General features: G+C 40.5%; 1 protein-coding gene across 4 annotated transcripts in view; it reads left to right on the top strand.

Moving 5' to 3' along the window:
* Positions 1–388: 388 nt before the first annotated feature.
* The window catches only part of SLC35D1 (solute carrier family 35 member D1), a 61,208-nt gene continuing 43,076 nt past the window's right edge, over positions 389–18,520 (top strand). The window contains exons 1-8 of one of the 4 annotated variants that reach the window (XM_082420922.1): positions 389–767; positions 1,601–1,634; positions 1,732–1,818; positions 2,503–2,570; positions 4,421–4,492; positions 5,080–5,148; positions 7,282–7,384; positions 11,976–12,068. In XM_082420922.1, coding sequence (XP_082277048.1) covers positions 565–767; positions 1,601–1,634; positions 1,732–1,818; positions 2,503–2,570; positions 4,421–4,492; positions 5,080–5,148; positions 7,282–7,384; positions 11,976–12,068 — 729 coding nt within the window. In that variant the 5' untranslated portion in view covers positions 389–564. The remainder of the gene's footprint in view (positions 768–1,600; positions 1,635–1,731; positions 1,819–2,502; positions 2,571–4,420; positions 4,493–5,079; positions 5,149–7,281; positions 7,385–11,975; positions 12,069–18,520) is intronic. The other 3 variants (XM_082420923.1, XM_082420921.1, XM_082420920.1) reach the window with 3 other exon arrangements.

Raw genomic sequence — 18,520 nt, forward strand, 5'->3', positions numbered from 1 at the left:
TTACCGATTGGAGGAGGGTCTGTATTTTGGTTGCGGCAGTTATCTGGAAAATACGGCTCTCAGCCCCCCAGCCGCCAGCCTCCGCATCCCAGGTACGCGGCCCCCGAGACACCCGGCGCGGGCTTGCGCGCAGGCGCTCTCCGGTCGTTTCCTTCCGCGAGTGTGTTGTGCTGCTAGGCGTCCTGGTGTCCTCGAGTGGTTCCCCCTAAGGTTCTTCTCCCTCTGTCCGGGACTCAGGGTCGCCACTGCCCCTTCTCCGGGCCCTCTCCGAGCCCTGCCCAGGCCGAGCCAGGCGCGGCCCCTCCCCTCTGACCCCGCGTTGCACAATGCCCGACCAAAGTCCCCGGGCGTGTGAACCACAGCGTCCCTGCCCTTGGGCGGGCGTGGGCGGCGGCCGCGCGGGGAGCCGAGGCGGCGGCCGCAGCCGGCTCAGTACACCGGCCGCGGTCCCGCGAGTCCCCGCGAGCTGCCGCCTCAGACCCCCGCGCTGCTCGGCCCCGCCGCCCGCCGCTTCCCTCGCAGGCCGCCGCCGCCGCCGCCGCCGCCGCCGCCACCGCCGCAGCCATGGCGGAAGTTCATAGACGTCAGCAGGCCCGGGTTAAAGGAGAAGCCCCCGCGAAATCCTCCACACACAGACATGAGGAGGAGCTGGGGATGGCGTCGGCCGAAACGCTGACCGTGTTCCTGAAACTGCTGGCCGCTGGCTTTTACGGCGTGAGCTCCTTCCTCATCGTGGTGGTCAACAAGAGCGTGCTCACCAACTACAGGTAGGGCCGAGGCGGCGGCGACCTAGGCCGCGGAGAGGAGCGGGCGGCGGCGGCGGCTGGGCGCCGGCTCCCTGGACTTTGCCTGCAAAGTTAGAGCTGAACAAAGTTGGGCGGGAGCCGGGGAGGGAGGGCGGGCGGGCGGCTGATACGCGGCCGGGGCGGCGGAGCCGGCTTGCGCGCCGGCCCGGAGTGGGAGTCCCGCTCCCGGCGCCGAGCTCGGGACTGCCGGGCGAGCGTTCGGGGCCGCGTTCAGAAAGCGCCTGCCCTGCCCGCCGTGCAGCGCCCTGGAAACCCTGCCCTTCGGAGCGACGGAGCGGAGTTGCTTCGTGACTTTTTTGACTCCTGTGCATGCCAGGCTGGGAGGCGGGAGAGGGATGCCCGGCCTTCCCCGCAGCCTGGGCTAGGGTCCGGGACTTCAGGGTTCTCCGACTTCGCTGATAGACAGCCTCTGGGGACCTACGCATCCTCAAGCCCATTTAAGATGATTGTGATGCTGCCACTGGGACCCCGAGGCAGAAGCATTTTATTTTTTAAATGTGTGAAACTGTTCAAGAGATGTATGTCTTCACTTCCAAGAAAAATCCGTTACAGGCAGCCTACTGAAATTGTAGAATCGGACAAGATGAGACAAGTGGCAGCCCGAGGCTACAAAATCAGCGGTGTTGCCTGACAACCGGCAGGGGTTTTTCTCAGATTGTCATTTGGATGAGGGGTAGACGTTGGTGTGTATTGTATCAAAATGCATTGTAAGGTTGCCGATGTGCAAATTGAATTCACCGAGCTCGGGTTTTTCTGACCCTGTGTTTTTTTTGTTTTCTCTACCATTTTTGTAGATTTCCCTCCTCACTATGTGTTGGACTTGGCCAGGTTAGTTGGAATCTTCAGCATTACGTGGTTTGTGTCGTTAGAACTTCTGAATGTGTCTTTATATGTAGAACGGTGAATCTGTGTTCTCTGTTTACAGATGGTGACCACGGTGGCAGTACTCTGGGTTGGAAAGGCACTCAGAGTAGTCAAGTTTCCTGACTTTGACAGAAATGTACCTCGAAAGGTAAAAAAGAAAAAAAAAAAAGTAATACTTTATGTTCTGAAAAGAAGTCACTATATATATTTTTCATCAGTGCCTTACATATTTAAAAATTGCAGCCTTGAAATTGCCTAATCCAGAGTGGGTATAATGAAGGCAAAGAATAAATGTATTAATATGTGTTTTTAACACAGTCTCTTTAAAGTTAAGAAAAAGTGCCCCTAGATCTTGTGTTCTGTTTTAATTATTGAAGACTTGCTGGGATTACAGTCATTTTGCATTTTCTACGTCCATCTAATCTAGCCAGTGTATCCTGCATTCATTATTCTTTGGGTTTATTTTCTTATTCTTCCATCTGCCTCTGCTTGACTCCACCTGAAGATGAAATGCCTTTCCTTTTTCTGCTGACATCAGAACAATGGGCTCTACATTATCATATTGTAAAGAAAGATGTTGTTGTCCCATATGGTTTGATCATATTCATATTTGTGTTTCTTTTTTCCCCTCCATTCTTTCTGCAGAGAGCTATTTATCCAGGAGTAATGTTGTTTGGGTGCTTCATGGGGGCCAAAATTGTGTGTGAGAACTAATCTTGTGTTTTAAGTAGAAAGAATTTGATCATATAAACAAAACTGTTTCTGTTTGAAAAGGACCTTGTTTTAGCTGTCTTTATTATTGAGTTTTGTTATCCCTTTTTAAATTTTCTAGACGTTTCCACTACCTCTACTATATTTTGGGAACCAAATCACGGGACTGTTCAGCACAAAGAAACTGAAGTATGGATAACTTTATTTTACTAGTGAGGTTAATATAATGTGTTCTTAAAATTGTACTTGAAAATGTCAAATGTTTAACACATTGTTAATGATTCTGGAAAAATGAAAGGACCAGAAAATTTCTTAAGTTTGAAGAGAAAGGAGTTTTTTGTTTGTTTGGGGTTTTTTTTTCCCTTCACTTTGATGATAAAAGTCTTAAAATGTTGTAAAATACTGTGATGGGAGATTTTCATTATTTTTCCAGACCTATAATAGTGAAGGATATATGTTAGGCTTCTGAGATTTCAATTCGTTAGTACAATTCATAAATAGTATATTTTAGGCAAATTCCACAAGTAAAATTAGATGGTGGATATGAAAACTTTAGTAGTTTTTCCTTTTTTTTTATTTTTAATAGTAATCTTTTATTTATTTATTTATTATTTTTATATTTATTTTTGGCTGTGTTGGGTCTTCGTTTCTGTGCGAGGGCTTTCTCTAGTTGCGGCAAGCGGGGGCCACTCTTCATCGTGGTGTGCGGGCCTCTTCACTATCGCGGCCTCCCTTGTTGCGGAGCACAGGCTCCAGACGCTCAGGCTCAGTAGTTGTGGCTCACGGGCCTAGTTGCTCTGTGGCATGTGGGATCTTCCCAGACCAGGGCTCAAACCCATGTCCCCCGCATTAGCAGGCAGACTCTCAACCAGTGCGCCACCAGGGAAGCCCTGTAGTTTTTCTTTTAACATAAGGTAGTTAAAATAGCATCAGATGGAACCCTGATACAAATATGATTAACATTTTACACATGGCCATATGATTGTAGAGGCAGCATTTTCACTTTTAGAAAGAAGCAGTAGCTCTCTACTCCATGACAACACTTATTATCCTCTAACTTCCCAATTCTTGGCTTTTCCACTTAAAGAGTGTATGTATCAGGTATATGTGATGTTAAAAGTATACACTTAGGGAAACCATTTAACAGAAGCCCATGGCTTCACCACTGTCACGTGAGCTAAACCTCTGGCATAATGGGTGATTGTAAAACAGAATGGAGAGATCTCTGAGGGTAGAGACCAAGCTTTTTTCATTTCCTCAGACCCAAGAAACTTGACAGAATGACCACGATGGTATTTCTGGGGAAGGTTCCATGGAAGTCAAATTTATCATGGGTGGGGCATCCTTTTACATCTCATTACCCACTTGGAAAGAAATGCAGACCTGCTGCAAAGTGCTGCTTGTATATAGAGTTTGCTCTTTTTCATCCATTGTCATCCATCCATCCATCCATCTATTCACACCCTATCTTTGATTGCCAGTTAAGTATAAGGCACTTTGGGGTGAGATGAGATAGATTCAGAAATAATTATGTTGCAAGAGGTTGTATGTTTGATAAGTGCAAGCAGAATGCTCTAGGAATTTAGAGAAAGACAGGATTACTTCCACAAAAGGGCAATCAGGGAATGTTTTATGGGGTAAGATTATCACCGATGTTATTTGAAGGTTAGGGGTAGGAAGGGAGGTCAGTCTAGAAAAGAAAGAAGAGGTCTTTTAAAGACTGACATGATTACTGTTCAGGGTGTTTAACATAATAAGCAGGGTAAAATTAAAAGTGTCTGTTATCAGTCTTTGTTAATAGATGTATGTTTTCTACCATTTTATAATTAGTTTTGTGTTTTTCACTTCTGGTAGTTTTATAAAAGCAACCCTTTCAGGCTTTCAAATACTTTCTAGAGAGAAATAAGGATTTAATTTAGTCACAGATTAATCAGCATGGAATTTCCATAATGGAAGGAAGAGATTAGCATTATTTTAAAATACTAATTTTAGAGAATCAAATTTTATTTTACTTAAATATCTTTGTTTTTTTCCTGCAGCTTGCCAATGTTTACAGTTCTGAGAAGGTTCTCCATCCTGTTTACAATGTTTGCTGAAGGAGTTTTACTCAAGTGAGTTAAATTTCTAATATGTCTAGTCTTTAGCCAACTCTAATCACCCTGAAAAGGTGCCCAGCATATGTAAGATATTACAGTTATTTGTGTTGTTTCTACTTTATCTTTTGAGAAGTTTAAGCAACTTTCTCCCTTTGCTGTAGGAGTTGATAGTTTATGGCTTCCTTATGGAAGCCTGTCTGAACATGAGATATACTTTCAAGAATTCGTATACCTACTGATGCCACTGGGTGAAGCTGGGTCAGAAGATCAGTATAGGCTTTAAATAGTGTTTATGTCTTGGCTACTTTTACTACAAATGTGTGTGACCATTTTCAACTTAAAGAAATGTGATTAGCAAAAATTCAAACTCAATAATAATAATAACAAATGATAAAAGTAAGAAAAAATAAGTATACTTACTTATATAAGAAAGTAAGTTTTTGCTTCATCAGAGGGGTTCTTTTAAATATCCAGTTCCTTGGAATCATTTGTTTGCAACTTTTTAAAAAAAAACATACATTTTTTTTGCCTGTGTTGCAAAACGAGTCTTTGTAAATAACTAAAGCCACATGTATGTATTTTTTAATTATTTTATTTTGTAGGAAGACTTTTTCTTGGGGTATTAAGATGACTGTATTTGCAATGATTATTGGAGCCTTTGTAGCTGCCAGGTAAGATGTGGGCCTATATAAAATCTATGAGAGTACATTAGAATTTATCAATAATTATTGATAATAAATGATCAATTACCAATAAAGAGATTTTTTTTATAGGCTAAATAAGAATCATGTTTTTGAAAAGTAAAAGACTTTTAAAAGTTAAATCTTTTTGGCTGTATGAAGATTAAGGCTAGCAAAATCAGATTCTTGGGATTCTTAAAAGTTAAATTCATTCTAAAAGTTCATTCATTCATTCATTCGAAAGGTTAAATTAGAGTTTATTATGCTATCTTCTATTTATTGAGCATATACCATGTGCCATACAATATGTTTGGTATTTTTACACATATTATTTATGTATTTTTCACAACCACTCTGAAAGGTATGGGTATAATTTTCCTACTTATATTGAGAAAACTAAAATCTAAGTTCAGTAGCTTGCTCAAGGTCACACAGCTAGTAAATGGCAGAGCTGGAATTTGAATCTGTGCCTGACTCCAGAGCCTGCGTGCTTTTATAAACCACGTGACGTTCTTTTCCTTTGCATGCTGCTAAAGAAAATAGTGTCTCAGAGAAGGCAAATGATAATAAATTATTTGCCTTATGGGAAATAAATAATAGAATTGCTTTATTTGGTTTCACCTAAGGTATCACAAATGCCGTAACTTAGATATTCTATTAAAGCTTTTTTCCATTGTTCTTAAGTTTTAATTTTAAAGTGAATGGGGAAAATGTATACCCAAAGACTCAGAAAATTGAAATGATGAGTGGAAGCCTTCTACAACATTTTACTCAGCCCAGACCATGCATGTGTGGGTTTGCTAATGCCGCAAATTCTGTCTGACTTCGTATTTTCCATCTGGGAGTTCCAGTGTGCTTCTTGAATTGGCTCATTTACCTTCATCATATCCCTGTAGTGTAGGTGGGGGGAAAGTACTATAAGTCAATTCTACTCCACCCTAACTCTCAAAGTGAAATTTCATTCAAAAAAAAAAAAATAGAGTAGTTAGTTACTAGAATTTCGTTATATAGCTGACTGCTTTTCCCTCTAGGTAACCTTCCTCCTTGGAGAAAAATTCTATACGAGCCTCCTACCTTTCTTTTTAAAGGTGCCCTACTAATCTTTGAAGCATTTCATTGAAGCTGGTGCTATCTAAAATAGAGCAAAACAACAGGAGTTTCTCAGGGCTAACTCTGGCCTGCAAAAAGTTTCTGAGGCAGATTGCTATCTGGTAGAACCTTTTACTTGGGAAAAAAATTTGGAGGAAGAGAGTCTGGAGTTAGAGGGTTGTCAGGCTGCTTGGAAGAGGGGTGGGTCATTAGGTAGTTCTGCCCGAAATTGCAGTGGCATAGAGCTCCTCAGAAGTCTGTCCCATGTAGTAGTTTAGCTACAAATAGATAGCACCTTTGCAGAATCACAGAATGCGGGGCCCCTGTTTTAGCTAGGGTGCTAAAGTATGCTGAAGGCGTACTTAGATTTTCATTTATTCTGTTCAGTTTACTAAGGTCTTGTGCCTGGTGCTCTGCTAAATACCAGGAAACTTCAGTTTCCCTAATCCCACTAGTTACATCTTAGGCTCATTAGGCAATTATTTTAAGTATTTGAGTTCCCACTATGTGCTTAGACACTGATGTAGCCTGATCTCAGAACTAACCACCTTCCACACTTCAGAAATTCCACCCAGTGGCCCAACCACCTGTGCAAGACAGCCCTACCTTTTGTGTGAACCTTTGAAAAATGACGTGTTAACAACTTCATTCTCCTTTTGTTTTCCTTATCTGTGAAATTGAGCTCTGATGCTTTCTGCTTGCTTCAGCTATATTGTAATGGTGAATTTGGTTGGTTCTTTCTTGTTGTCCGACTTTGAATTCAGAGCAGTGTGCTATTAACTGACGTGGTTGATTATTGCTAATGATTCTGTGTTTAAGTGTTAGTGCTTCTCATTTCTGAAGACCCCCTTACTGATTATGAAATTGCAAATTCTAACCAGGAACCAAGAAATACTAGTAGCTGATAAAATGCCTAATATTCACTTACCTAGATAAGCATATGTTCTTAGAAATATTGTAGTTCAGACTTATTTAAAATTTAATGCATGTTCTTTAAATGTTAGTTGTTATTAAAGTGTTACTTATGTTTTGCAGCTCTGACTTGGCATTCGATCTGGAAGGATATGTTTTTATTCTGATAAATGATGTCCTGACAGCAGCAAATGGTGCCTACGTAAAACAAAAATTAGATTCAAAAGTAGGTAGCAGTCTCACGCTTCTTTAAGAGATGTTTACTGATGTTGGGATTGGTCATGTCAATTCATCAGGGGATAAAGAGGGGAATAAGGAAAAATACTTACGAAAGATGGGAAATGCCTGTACCTTGGTGCTCACGTAAGAAACTTTATTTTCTAATTAGCAATTAGATTTTACTGTTGGCTTTTCTGGAACGGACTGGGTGAATATTGACTTTGAGAGGGATAGTGATGTAAGTAAGGGGTGTTCATTAGAGAAAAGTGTCATAAACGTTCATGGCTGTGTTCTAGAGGACTTGGTGAGGGACCTGGACAAGAAAGAAGTATCTGGAAGCTCTTGAGCAGATTTCAGAAGTGAGTTGGAAGTGGCTGCAGAACAAGAATGGACTTTGCATATTTGTCCTACAAATATAGTAGTCCCTCAATATCCGTGGGGGATTGGTTCTAGGAACCCCCGAGATTAACAAAATCCTCGGATGCTCAAGTGCCTTATATAAATGGAGCAGTATTTACATGTAACCTATGCACATCCTCCCATATACTTTAAGTCATTTCTAGATTACTTATAACACCTAATACAATATAAATGCTATGTAAATAGTTGTAAGTACAGTGTAAATGCTGTGTAAACAGTTGCCTGCGTGGCAAATTCAAGATTTGCTTTTTGGAACTTTCTGGAATTTTAATTTTTTTTTCCGAATATTTTCCATCCACTGTTGGTTGAATCCTCAGATGCAGAACCCATGGATATGGAGGGCCAACTGTAATGGGAAACGTAGGCAGTATTAGAATCTCTCTCTTTCAGGGGCAATACCAAGTTTCCTGGCCTAGATCTCATACACCTGAACTTCATATACCCCGCTCTTTTTCCTTCAACTGCAGCATGCACATGAAGGCTTTAAAGATATTTTTATTTGTCTAATATATACGTTGAATATAAACACACCGAATTTTATTTTGAGGTCAAGCCAGACCATCAGAAAGCTGAGCACTCAAGCCATATTACTTGTACTACATTGTGGTATAGGATTGCATTATTGTAAGGAGAAGCTACATGGAACTCAGCTTTATATATCATAGGGTTGTTATTGAAGGAGTTGTCCTTTCTATTATGATGGATCCTATATGAAGACCCACATGAGATTGTTATCATAGATACCATCATAGTTTTTCCTAAGCAGCTGGTGTATTTTTATCTCATATTTAAGTCTTATAACTTGACCATAGCTTTATCTTATTTTCCTATCCCTGTGTTCTCATCAGTCAGATGACCATATCCGCTTAGTTTTTAGTTGGCTCTATTATATGTACAGTATTTCTGAAACTACTTCAGGTCCTTTTTTGGGGTTCAGATCATAAATACAAATGCCCTACCTGCTTGATAGTAGTATTAGTATAGAGTTTGTATCATCTTGGCGGGTGGCTTTGCCTTCTTCAGAAAGAACCGTAGAATATATGGCCATCCCAGTAGTTTTCATTATTTTGAATAATCTGGAATGTTTATTTTGAATAACCTGGAAGAACTAGGGGCAGTATAGATCTAGTTCCAGCAAATTTTATTTGAATATACCCTTTATGTCTTCTCCGTTTATTTGCCTTGATGACTCTGTATGATGATTGCATTTTAATGGAAGCTACTATTAAAAAACTTAATCTTTGTGCAATAGCTAGAGAAAAGGGAACAGTTAGAGATTTAGTTTTACTCTGGTTTTTTGCTGCTTTGGAAATATGTAGTAATAATAACATTTCATTTCTCCAGCAGCCTCAGCTGTCTAAAACAGTACTGTCGAGTACAGTTCTATGATGATGGAAATCTGTTATCTCTGCTGACCATTAATGGTAGCCACTAGCCACATGTAGCTGTTGAACACTTGATAAGTGACGGCACAACTGAACTGGTAGTTTAATGTAATTATAATTAAATTGAAATAGCTGCATTTGGCCAGTGGTTACTATATTGGATAGCACAATCTAGAATACATCCTAGAACCTAGAAAAAAAGCAAAGAGGGTTTCTGAGTATTTCATTCCCAGGGGAGCCTTTTAGTTCCTCACTCAGAAATGACTTATGGCTTACTTATATTAGAACTTTTAAGCATATTGATCTGCTTTTCACAGTTCATGGATTAGGAGCAACAATCCTATCTGGAGGCAGAGGCTTATCAGCGATATAGAAGCTCAGCTAATAACAAGAGAAACAGGAAAACTGTGAAAGTCAGATGGAACTACTCAAAGATGGACAACACCATATAAAAACACAATACAATAATGCATGCTAATGATGATGCCCTAAATTAAATTGTAGTCAGTGTGCTCTGTTTAAGAAAACGGGAAAAGATATTTAAAACAGTTTTAACAAGTGAAAAGAAAAACAACAGTTTGGCATTTGTCAGCTGTCTGGATGGTGTGTGTGTGTGTGTGTGTAGGCATCCTCTACTTCCTGGATAACACTCATGTCTCTTGCTGTTGGAGCACCTGATGTTAAAGGTTGTTTTGTCCTACTGTGGCTTTTTTCTTGCTGCCTTAGAAATCAGGCACACCTTTTCATTCATGCTGTGGTGGCCATAAGCAATCAGTTATTCGGTTTATCCAGCAGGCAGTAGGGCCACAATGAGATGCTTTTAATCAGGAGTTTTATTACCTATCATTTCAGAACTGCTTATAATCATGGTCCTTTGAGCATGAATCACAGGACATAAAGACTTAGTGCTGCATTTCAGACCTGAATGCAGCTACTGAATTTAAAACATTTTTAACTCAAAAGAAATCACACAAATAACATGTATTTATAATAGTATTAGTAGAAAACATAGATAAGCAAGAGGAAGAAAATATAAATCTTTCTTAATTCCACCATTGAGTGAGAAGCACTGTTTTTTGGTAGATACCCTTTTGTAAGAATGTGTGTTTGTGTGTATGTGTGCATGTACACACTTAACTATGAGAAAAACTTAAAAGAGTGATGATATATAATGTTTTCTAACCTGTATTTTTCATGCAGTACTGTTTCATGAACACTTTCCTCATCAATCAGTATTAAACATATTTAGTGGCTGCATAATATTTCATTGTATGGTTGTATCATAGTCTAATCAACTAGTTTTCTGTTGTTGGCTATTTGTTTCCAGTTTTTCAAAGCTGCTTTTGATATAGCACAGGGAACTCTGCTCAGTATTCTGTAATAACCTAAATAGGTACATAAAAAAGAATAGATACATGTATATGTATAACTGAATCACTTTGCTGTACACCTGAAACTAACACAACATTGTTAACTCTACTCCAATATAAAATAAAAATTAAAAAAAAAAGCTGCTTTTGAGAAGGTAGTTTGACTTTTCATATCACTTGGTGATCTTTCAGTCACAGAAGTTAGGCAGATATTATGCCCCTGTCCTCGCTATTCCTTTACCCCCCCTTTACCCTCCAAACTCAGGCCTACTTTTTTAGGTGACTGCTTCCTGCTGAATGTCCCAGAATTCTGTGAATCAAAGGTGGACCCACAGTTCTCATAGACTCCCTGTGTTTGAAGATGTGTGTGGTCTTTTGTTGCTCCCCAGTAGCTGAGGGCACAACTAGTCATACCATAGTTTGGGAATTGTAGGGTAATCTTTTTTTTTTTAATGTTTATTTTATTTATTTATTTTTGGCTGTGTCGGGTCTTAGTTGTGGCACGCCGGATCTTTTGTTGTGGCGCTCGGGCTCTTTGTTGCGGTGCGCGGGCTTCTCTCTAGTTGTGGCACGTGGTCTCCAGAGCGCACAGTCTCAGTAGTCGAGACGCATTGGCTCTCTAGTTGTGGTGCGCAGGCTCCAGAGCATGTGGGCTCTGTAGTTGCAGCACATGAGCTCTCTAGTTGTGGCGCACAGGCTCAGTAGTTGCGGTGTGAGGACTTAGCTGCCCCACGGCATGTAGGATCCCAGTTCCCCGACCGGGGATCGAACCCGCGTCCCTTGCATTGGAAGGTGGATTCTTAACCACTGGACCACCAGGGAAGTCCCTGTAGGGTAATCTTAATTTTCTTTCTTTTTTTTTTCTTTCTTTCTTTTCTTTTCTTTTTTTTCCTTTTTCTTTTTTTTCTTCTTAATCTTCATTGTACTTCCCATATACATTTTGAGAAATACTTCACTGGGAAGTCATGTCTGTCTGTGTTGGTCTAGGTGTGAGTCTTTGTGTCTGTTAAATTGCACTCTGTTATAGTTCTGAAAAGCCCAGGACTAACTTGGTGACTTTTATTCTGGTCTGGAAAGGGAAGGGCTCCAAGGACGTGTTTCTATAGAGAGGTATGTTTGTGTTCAAAATAACCTCTTTTCTCCTTGCTGTTTTGAGGCAACCAGTTGATGTCATTTTTATTTCTCTGATCTTAAGCACTCAAGGAATTTATTTCAAATAAACTTGAAATCTTGCAAGTTTGCATTTTTTTTTTTGAAAGCTTAGGTTATTTCTTAATGTTTGCAAGACTTCTGACTTGACTAATTTGCTGTGTATGTTGTGGGGGAGGGGTGCGTGTTTGTAATGGGGGGTGGCACTCTGTACAGGGTTGTCTCTCTCTGTCTACCGGAACCGAATGAAACACCTAATTTTTTACTCTCCTAGGAGCTGGGAAAATATGGTCTGCTCTATTACAATGCACTGTTCATGATTCTGCCCACCCTAGCCATTGCATATTTTACGGGAGATGCGCAAAAGGTAGGACTTTCTAATTATGGCTTCATGGCTTATGTTTTTGAATTTTATTTTTATCTGTATGACCAAGAGATAGACAGTTGGGTTGTTAAAAAGTAATGTTCTTAGTAAGTGACCAAAGACTGAGAATTTACTTTTTAGCTTGCTAATGTCATGCTAACCTTTTTGGATAGTACTAAAGTAGCTTAAAATAGCTCTGGCTGTCGACATAAAAATAGTGCATGCCAACTAGTGTCCTTCTCTTACGTGCCAGAAGGATGGAGGAAGGGAATTTTTACATTTCTACTAAACTACAAAATAGGAATAGTAGCAAACTATCCTTGAGAAACAAAAAATCCAGAGTAGTGGAATTCTTCAAACCTAACAAAACGCTTGGTATCTCTAGAAGCTCTCAGTTTTGGTGTACAGTTGTCATCCTGGCTTAAATCCCAAGCTGTTTTTTTCCCCTCAGGAGATATTTAGCCGTGTGGTGACTTAACCATATCAATAGCAACGAATAGAATAGTTTACTCATTTTCTGCAAATGTTTAGCTAAATAAATCCAGAATAAAGTAGCAAACTAAATCCAGACAAGAATTTTTCTCTGAAACACATATTCATAGGATAAAAATCGGTAACATTTTGTTAGAATTCACAGAATTTTGCAAACTTAATGGAAATCTAGAATTCTGCCAAGGATTTGGGTACCAAGATTCCTCCTAATGATTCCCCTGGCTAGTAGTTTCTTCAGAATAAATGTATTGATTATTTATTATAATGACAGCGACAAGTTCCACAAATCAGTGGGGACCAAAATAAAGAAGAGGTTTTTAGAAGTAGTTAGACTGTTAAAAATTGTTCTTGAATCAGAGGTAGGAGAAGACTGACTGCTTATAAAGCTGTTTTGTTTTTTTCATCAAGAACTCTTTCTTTTAAAACTGGCAAAGAACATATGTAAATGTTTTAATGAACTGTGACCTGGCTATCAGCAGGCCTAGAAATGACTCCAAAGCAGGAAACTACTGTAGAGCTGTTGCTCTAAAAATAAAGGTGTTGAATGAGTTTTTTGTGGCTGTGAAAAAAGTGGGAAGAGAAACTAACATTTATTGAGTCCCTATTATGTGCTAGTCACTTTATATATACCATGTAATATAGTCCCCATAACAGCTGTAGGAAGTTTGAATTAACCCTATTTTACCAAGGTGGAAATAGAGGTTCAGAGAGACTGAATAACTTGCCCAACATCAGACTGTCAGCAGGTAGTAGAGTCAGGATTTAAACCCAAGCCTGACTGCAGAGGCCATGGTCTTTTCAGTGTTCTGCCTCCTCTAGCTGACTCTGGCAGAAGCACCCTTCATTCTTTAGCTTTGGGGTAAGAATGTAATGTAAAATAACCAGGTACCCCATGGCAGCACAGATGATTCCAAATCTTGAGGCCAATCTGTACATGAGAAAGTTGGAAGAATTAATGTGATTAGGTATTCTACAGACTCGGCAAAAATGGAATTTTCATTAATTTGAAACTTTGACTAGTAGCTTGTAGCTACTTGAAAACATTGACTGAAGGAGATATTTCTTCATTCCAGAGTGATGATCATTTAACTAGAAGTTATCTGCCAGGTTGTAGCAAAATTCATGCGTATTTTGAAGTTCACTAACACACTTTCAATTTTAAGTGCTTCGATATAATTACAGGTGTTTACCCATAGTGGAAAAAATGACTTTGCCACTTATATTGGGATGAGATTTAGATTTTACTCTTTTATTCTTCTTTTCTTCTTTTTTTAAGCAGAGGAGTGGAATTTGAGTAATCTTTTTGTTTTTTCCAATGAAAATGCCAAGCAAAGGTCAAGAAAGGTTTATTTTGAAAGAACAATGTTTTTCAAGAATGACTGAATTTATCTAAATGCTTTCAAGTTGGGATGATAAACTAATTGTGGAGGCCAAACTCATTGCTTTGTGATCAACCCCATCAGTGTTTTGGGTTTTACATAAATGTTTGTTCATCCTTATTCTTATTATTAATTAATTTGATTCTTATAAAATATTTATTGGGGTACAGATGGACCTACTGGCTGGCAGGCTTACAATCTCATGCTCTTTTTCTTAACATTCTCTCCTTGACATACTCTCCCTCTAACATTCTCGAATAGTTATTAAGTGCTATTGTGTGTCTCACAGTGCTAGGCTCAGGTGATAAGAAAGAAGGATGAATTAGGTGGTATTGTTGCCTTTGAGGACCATTTAGTTGTCTTGGGGAGCAGACCTGTCAACATCAGAGTCGTAATTGTTACCGGTTCTGAGGGAGAGGTGTTGGGGTCATTGTGGGATGGAAAATGGAAGTGGGTCAATTCCATCTCCTTGTTGGAGAGGGAATCCCTGTCTCATGGAGCTTTGCCTACAGAATGAAAATACAAATGATATGAATAATCAGTATTGTTTGGTAGGTTATGAATTAAATTTGGAACTTAGGAACTCCAAGAATTCTGAGTTTGATTCTGTTCCTAAATTCCTTTCTTCCTAAATTCCTTGTGTGCTTACTACAATTTCATTTTAAGTTCATTTCAGATTCAGTCCATTCAGTATTACTGAGCATCTTTCTTGTGGTAAGAAAGCCCTGTGCTAAGTTCTTTGGGGACTATATGAGAACTACAACATAGTCCTTGCCACACAAGAAAGACATTGGGCATGCTACAGAGATGGTGTAAGATCCAGCACCAAAGTGCATGCCCGTCAGTCAGTACTATAAGTATTCAGGTTAGGAAGAAACTGGTGTGGGTTAAATATCAAGCTTGGATTTTTAGAGGAGATAGGGCTTGGTTTTCTTATCCACCAACTGCAACAAGTAATGCTAACCTGTTCTGGGGGTTGTTGTTAGAGATACAACTTACAGAAGTGGTTGAATGGTTTGCTTTTATTAATCAGCACAGAAGCAGTGGGTGGAAGCCATAGATGCCCTGACGCATCCTAGAGGCTCATAGTATCCTACGAGAGGCTGCAGTTGATTTCTTCCACTGGAAGGTTCAGTTTCATAGTAGTGGGTTGTTTGTCTGAAGTTCTGGCAAAAATGGTTCACATTACAGAGTGGAATATGTGGCAGGATTTCAGGTAAGTGTTTTCTGGTAAGTCAGGTTCATAGTCAGTGTGTCTTTGAGGCTTGGGTTTTCCCTTCAAAATATGTGTACATATAAGTGGGCAAACATTCGTATATGTGCATGTATTTTTTTAAAGAATGGACACTTTTGGCATGACAGTTTATCTTTTTTTTTTCCCTTTAATTTTTATTTATTTATTTATTTGGTTGTGTTGGGTCTTAGTTGCAGCAGGCGGGCTCCTTAGTTGTGGCATGTAAACTCTTAGTTGCAGCATGCATGTGAGATGTAGTTCCCGGACCAGGGTTTGAACCCGGGTCCCCTGCATCGGTAGCGCAGAGTCTTAACCACTGTGTGCCACCAGGGAAGTCCCAACAGTTTATCTTTAAATAAAGCTGTTCCCATGTTAACAATTTCAGTCTACTTCTGACCTTCAAGTAATACTTCACCTATAGGGTATGATGCCTTGTACAATGCCTGATAAGATGCTTCCACATTAATCGTTTTCCTTAATCCTCATTGTGTACCTGTGTGGTAGGTTGTTATCTGATATATAGAGGTTAAGGACATGCTTGAGGTTACACGGTGGCTGAGTTCAGCACTAGAACCAGTCTTTCTTTTTTTTTGGCCGCATCCTGTGGCTTGTGGGATCTTAGTTCCCTGACCAGGGATCGAACCCGTGCCCTCGACAGTGAAAGCACAGAGTCCTAACCACCGGACTGCCAGGGAATTCCCTAAAACCAGTCTCTCTGACTCCAGGGAGATCTCTTGCTGTTTGCCTGACCACATCTATCTCCCAAAGCCACTTGCTGTGTCCCTGACTTGTTTTTTTCCCCCGTTCAGGACTTCCATGCATACAGAACAAGCTACTGAATGGGAGAAATACCTCAGATTAGTATTAGAAGTGGAGTCCCTGAAGCTTGGCTTTGTTGTTACTTAATTGTTTACAAATAATTATTTCATTCAGCGAATATTTATTGAGTGCTTATTACGTGTCAGGTGCTGTTCTAAGTTAAAAAAAGACATGTCTTTGCTTCAAAGGAGCTTGCATTCCAGTGGGGTAAGATAGACTAAGCATAAATTGTGTAATAAGAGCTGTGAAGAGAGATAAAACGAGAAGAGTGATTGGGGAAGTGCTATTTTGGATAAGATGATTAAGGAAAGCATCTTTATAAGCTTCGTTTGAGCAGACACTGAACTGAATGGACTGAGAGACCAGTTTGTGTGGCTCTTTGGAAGGAGTAGTCTAGGCCGAGGGAAGAGCAGGTTCTAAGGACTGAGGCAGGAGCTTGTTCACAAGGAGCATTTTCTGGAGTGGCAAGTATCAGGAGAAGTCAGAGTGGGCCTTGGAAGATGTGGAGGCAGAGAAACAAAAGGTACGTTCCAGGTGGAATTAATAGTGTGGGCACAGGCCCAGCCGCAAGGACCAGACTCTTCCACGTGGTTAGAAGGTAGAAATCAACGACTTTGGAGCCCTTAGAGGATTCCTTGGAGAGCGTGTGGTTCCAGACCCTTATTTCACAGATGAGGGAACTGGGCCCACAGAGGGCTTAGGGCTAGAGCCCAGATTTTCTGACTCTACGACTAGTGTCTCCTTCTTCCTGCCACACCACACTCCGCTTCCTTCCAAGTTGGGACTAGTGCCAGACACAGGAATTTGCAAGTTACTCTGCAGACAGTGACACGTCCCTAGAAGTTTGTGACATCGGTGGTACAGTGGAGAGGACTTGGGGCCAGAATGCAAAAGACCAGCAAACTCCAGTTCTGTTTGTGACCACTGTCTGACTTTGAATGAGTCCCTTCTGCTGTCCAGACCCACTTTGTCATGTGGTAACTTAGTAGGCTGGGTCCACTGAGTTGGTTGGTTCTCTAGGTAGGGCATGTTTCAGGGCTGAGGCAGTGTTTCTGAGGAGTAGGAGGCACGCCAGTGTGGAGACTGGGCTGCTGTTCTGACAGCTGGCATGAGCCCAGCTGCTCCCTGCCTCCTGATAATCTACGCTGATAAACTGCTCTCATCTGCTGGACTCTTGGCCTTCCTGACCCAGAGCTTTTTTGATTGTAAGCTCTCTGTGTATTGAATGAAAAGATCTCCAAGATAAATTGTTGAATGAAGAAGCACAGTGTAAAACAGTGCATATGGTTTACTAACTTCTGAGTAAAATAAAAAGGGAAAAATAAGAATATATATATACATTCATTTAATTTACTTACTATTTAAGTAAAGAAACTGTGGAAGAATATGCATGAAACTAATAACGTAACCACCAATTTGTGTGTGTGAGAGAGAGAGAGAGAACAGGGTAAGTGTAGAATAAAAGTGGGAGGGAGACTTTTCATTATTTGTCTTCTTATATTTTTTTGATTGTAGTAGAACCATATAAATGTATTTTAAATTACATTTTATAAAAGGAAAATAAAAGATAAAGTTTTTCTTTATAAATAATGACTATCCTGTGATGAATTGTAAATTTTAAAATAAGTGGGGGAGGTGGGACAAATAAATTTGTTTTTCATTGTTCAGAGTTGCAGACTCTTGACCCAGGATTCAGACTGAAGCAAAATCAGATCCAAATTATTTTTCTCAAAATCCCACTGTTAACCTTAGTAGGGAGAGGAGGGAAAACTTCCCTCTGTTAGGGCAGGAATCCAATAAGAGGGCTCTGAAAGGTCAGCTCCCCAGGGAAGCAGGAGTTACATAGAGCAGTTGATGAGCTGGCACAGCCTTTAAGCAAGAATGAAGGCCAAGGAAGAAAAAACTAAATTACCATAAAAATTGAAAGGCAAGATGCAATTGAACAACTCATCCCAGTGAGCACTAATAAGGTCCTTGGCAAAGCATTCTGAGAAGCCAAATGTGTGCGTGTAATTTTTCAGAAAGTTTAAGTTCTCAACGTCCCAGGTTTACCAGAAACAAAGGAACCAGTATATCCAGCATTTAGTTTTTTTAGACACATGTCTTCTAACTTTAAAACATTCTCCTTTAAAAAAAGCTATGGGACTTCCTTGGTGGTGTAGTGGTTAAGAATCTGCCTGCTAATGCAGGGGACATGGGTTTGATCCCTGGTGCGGGGAGATCCCACATGCTGTGGAGCAACTAAGCCCGTGTGCCACAACTACTGAGCCCACAAGCCACAACTACTGAAGCCTGCACACCCTAGAGCCCACAAGCTGCAAATACTGAGCCCACGCACTCTAGGGTCCCTGTGCCACAACTACTGAGCCTGCATGCTGCAACTACTGAAGCCCACGTGCCTAGAGCCCGTGCCCTGCAACAAGAGAAGCCACCGCAATGAAAAGCCTGCGCACCTCAACGAAAAGTAGCCGCAACTAGAGAAAGCCCGCGCGCAGCAATGAAGACCCAACAAGCCAAAAAAAAAAAAAAAA

This window comes from Balaenoptera physalus (assembly GCF_965194825.1).
Source record: "Balaenoptera physalus genome assembly, chromosome: 1".
Lineage (NCBI taxonomy): Eukaryota > Metazoa > Chordata > Mammalia > Artiodactyla > Balaenopteridae > Balaenoptera > Balaenoptera physalus.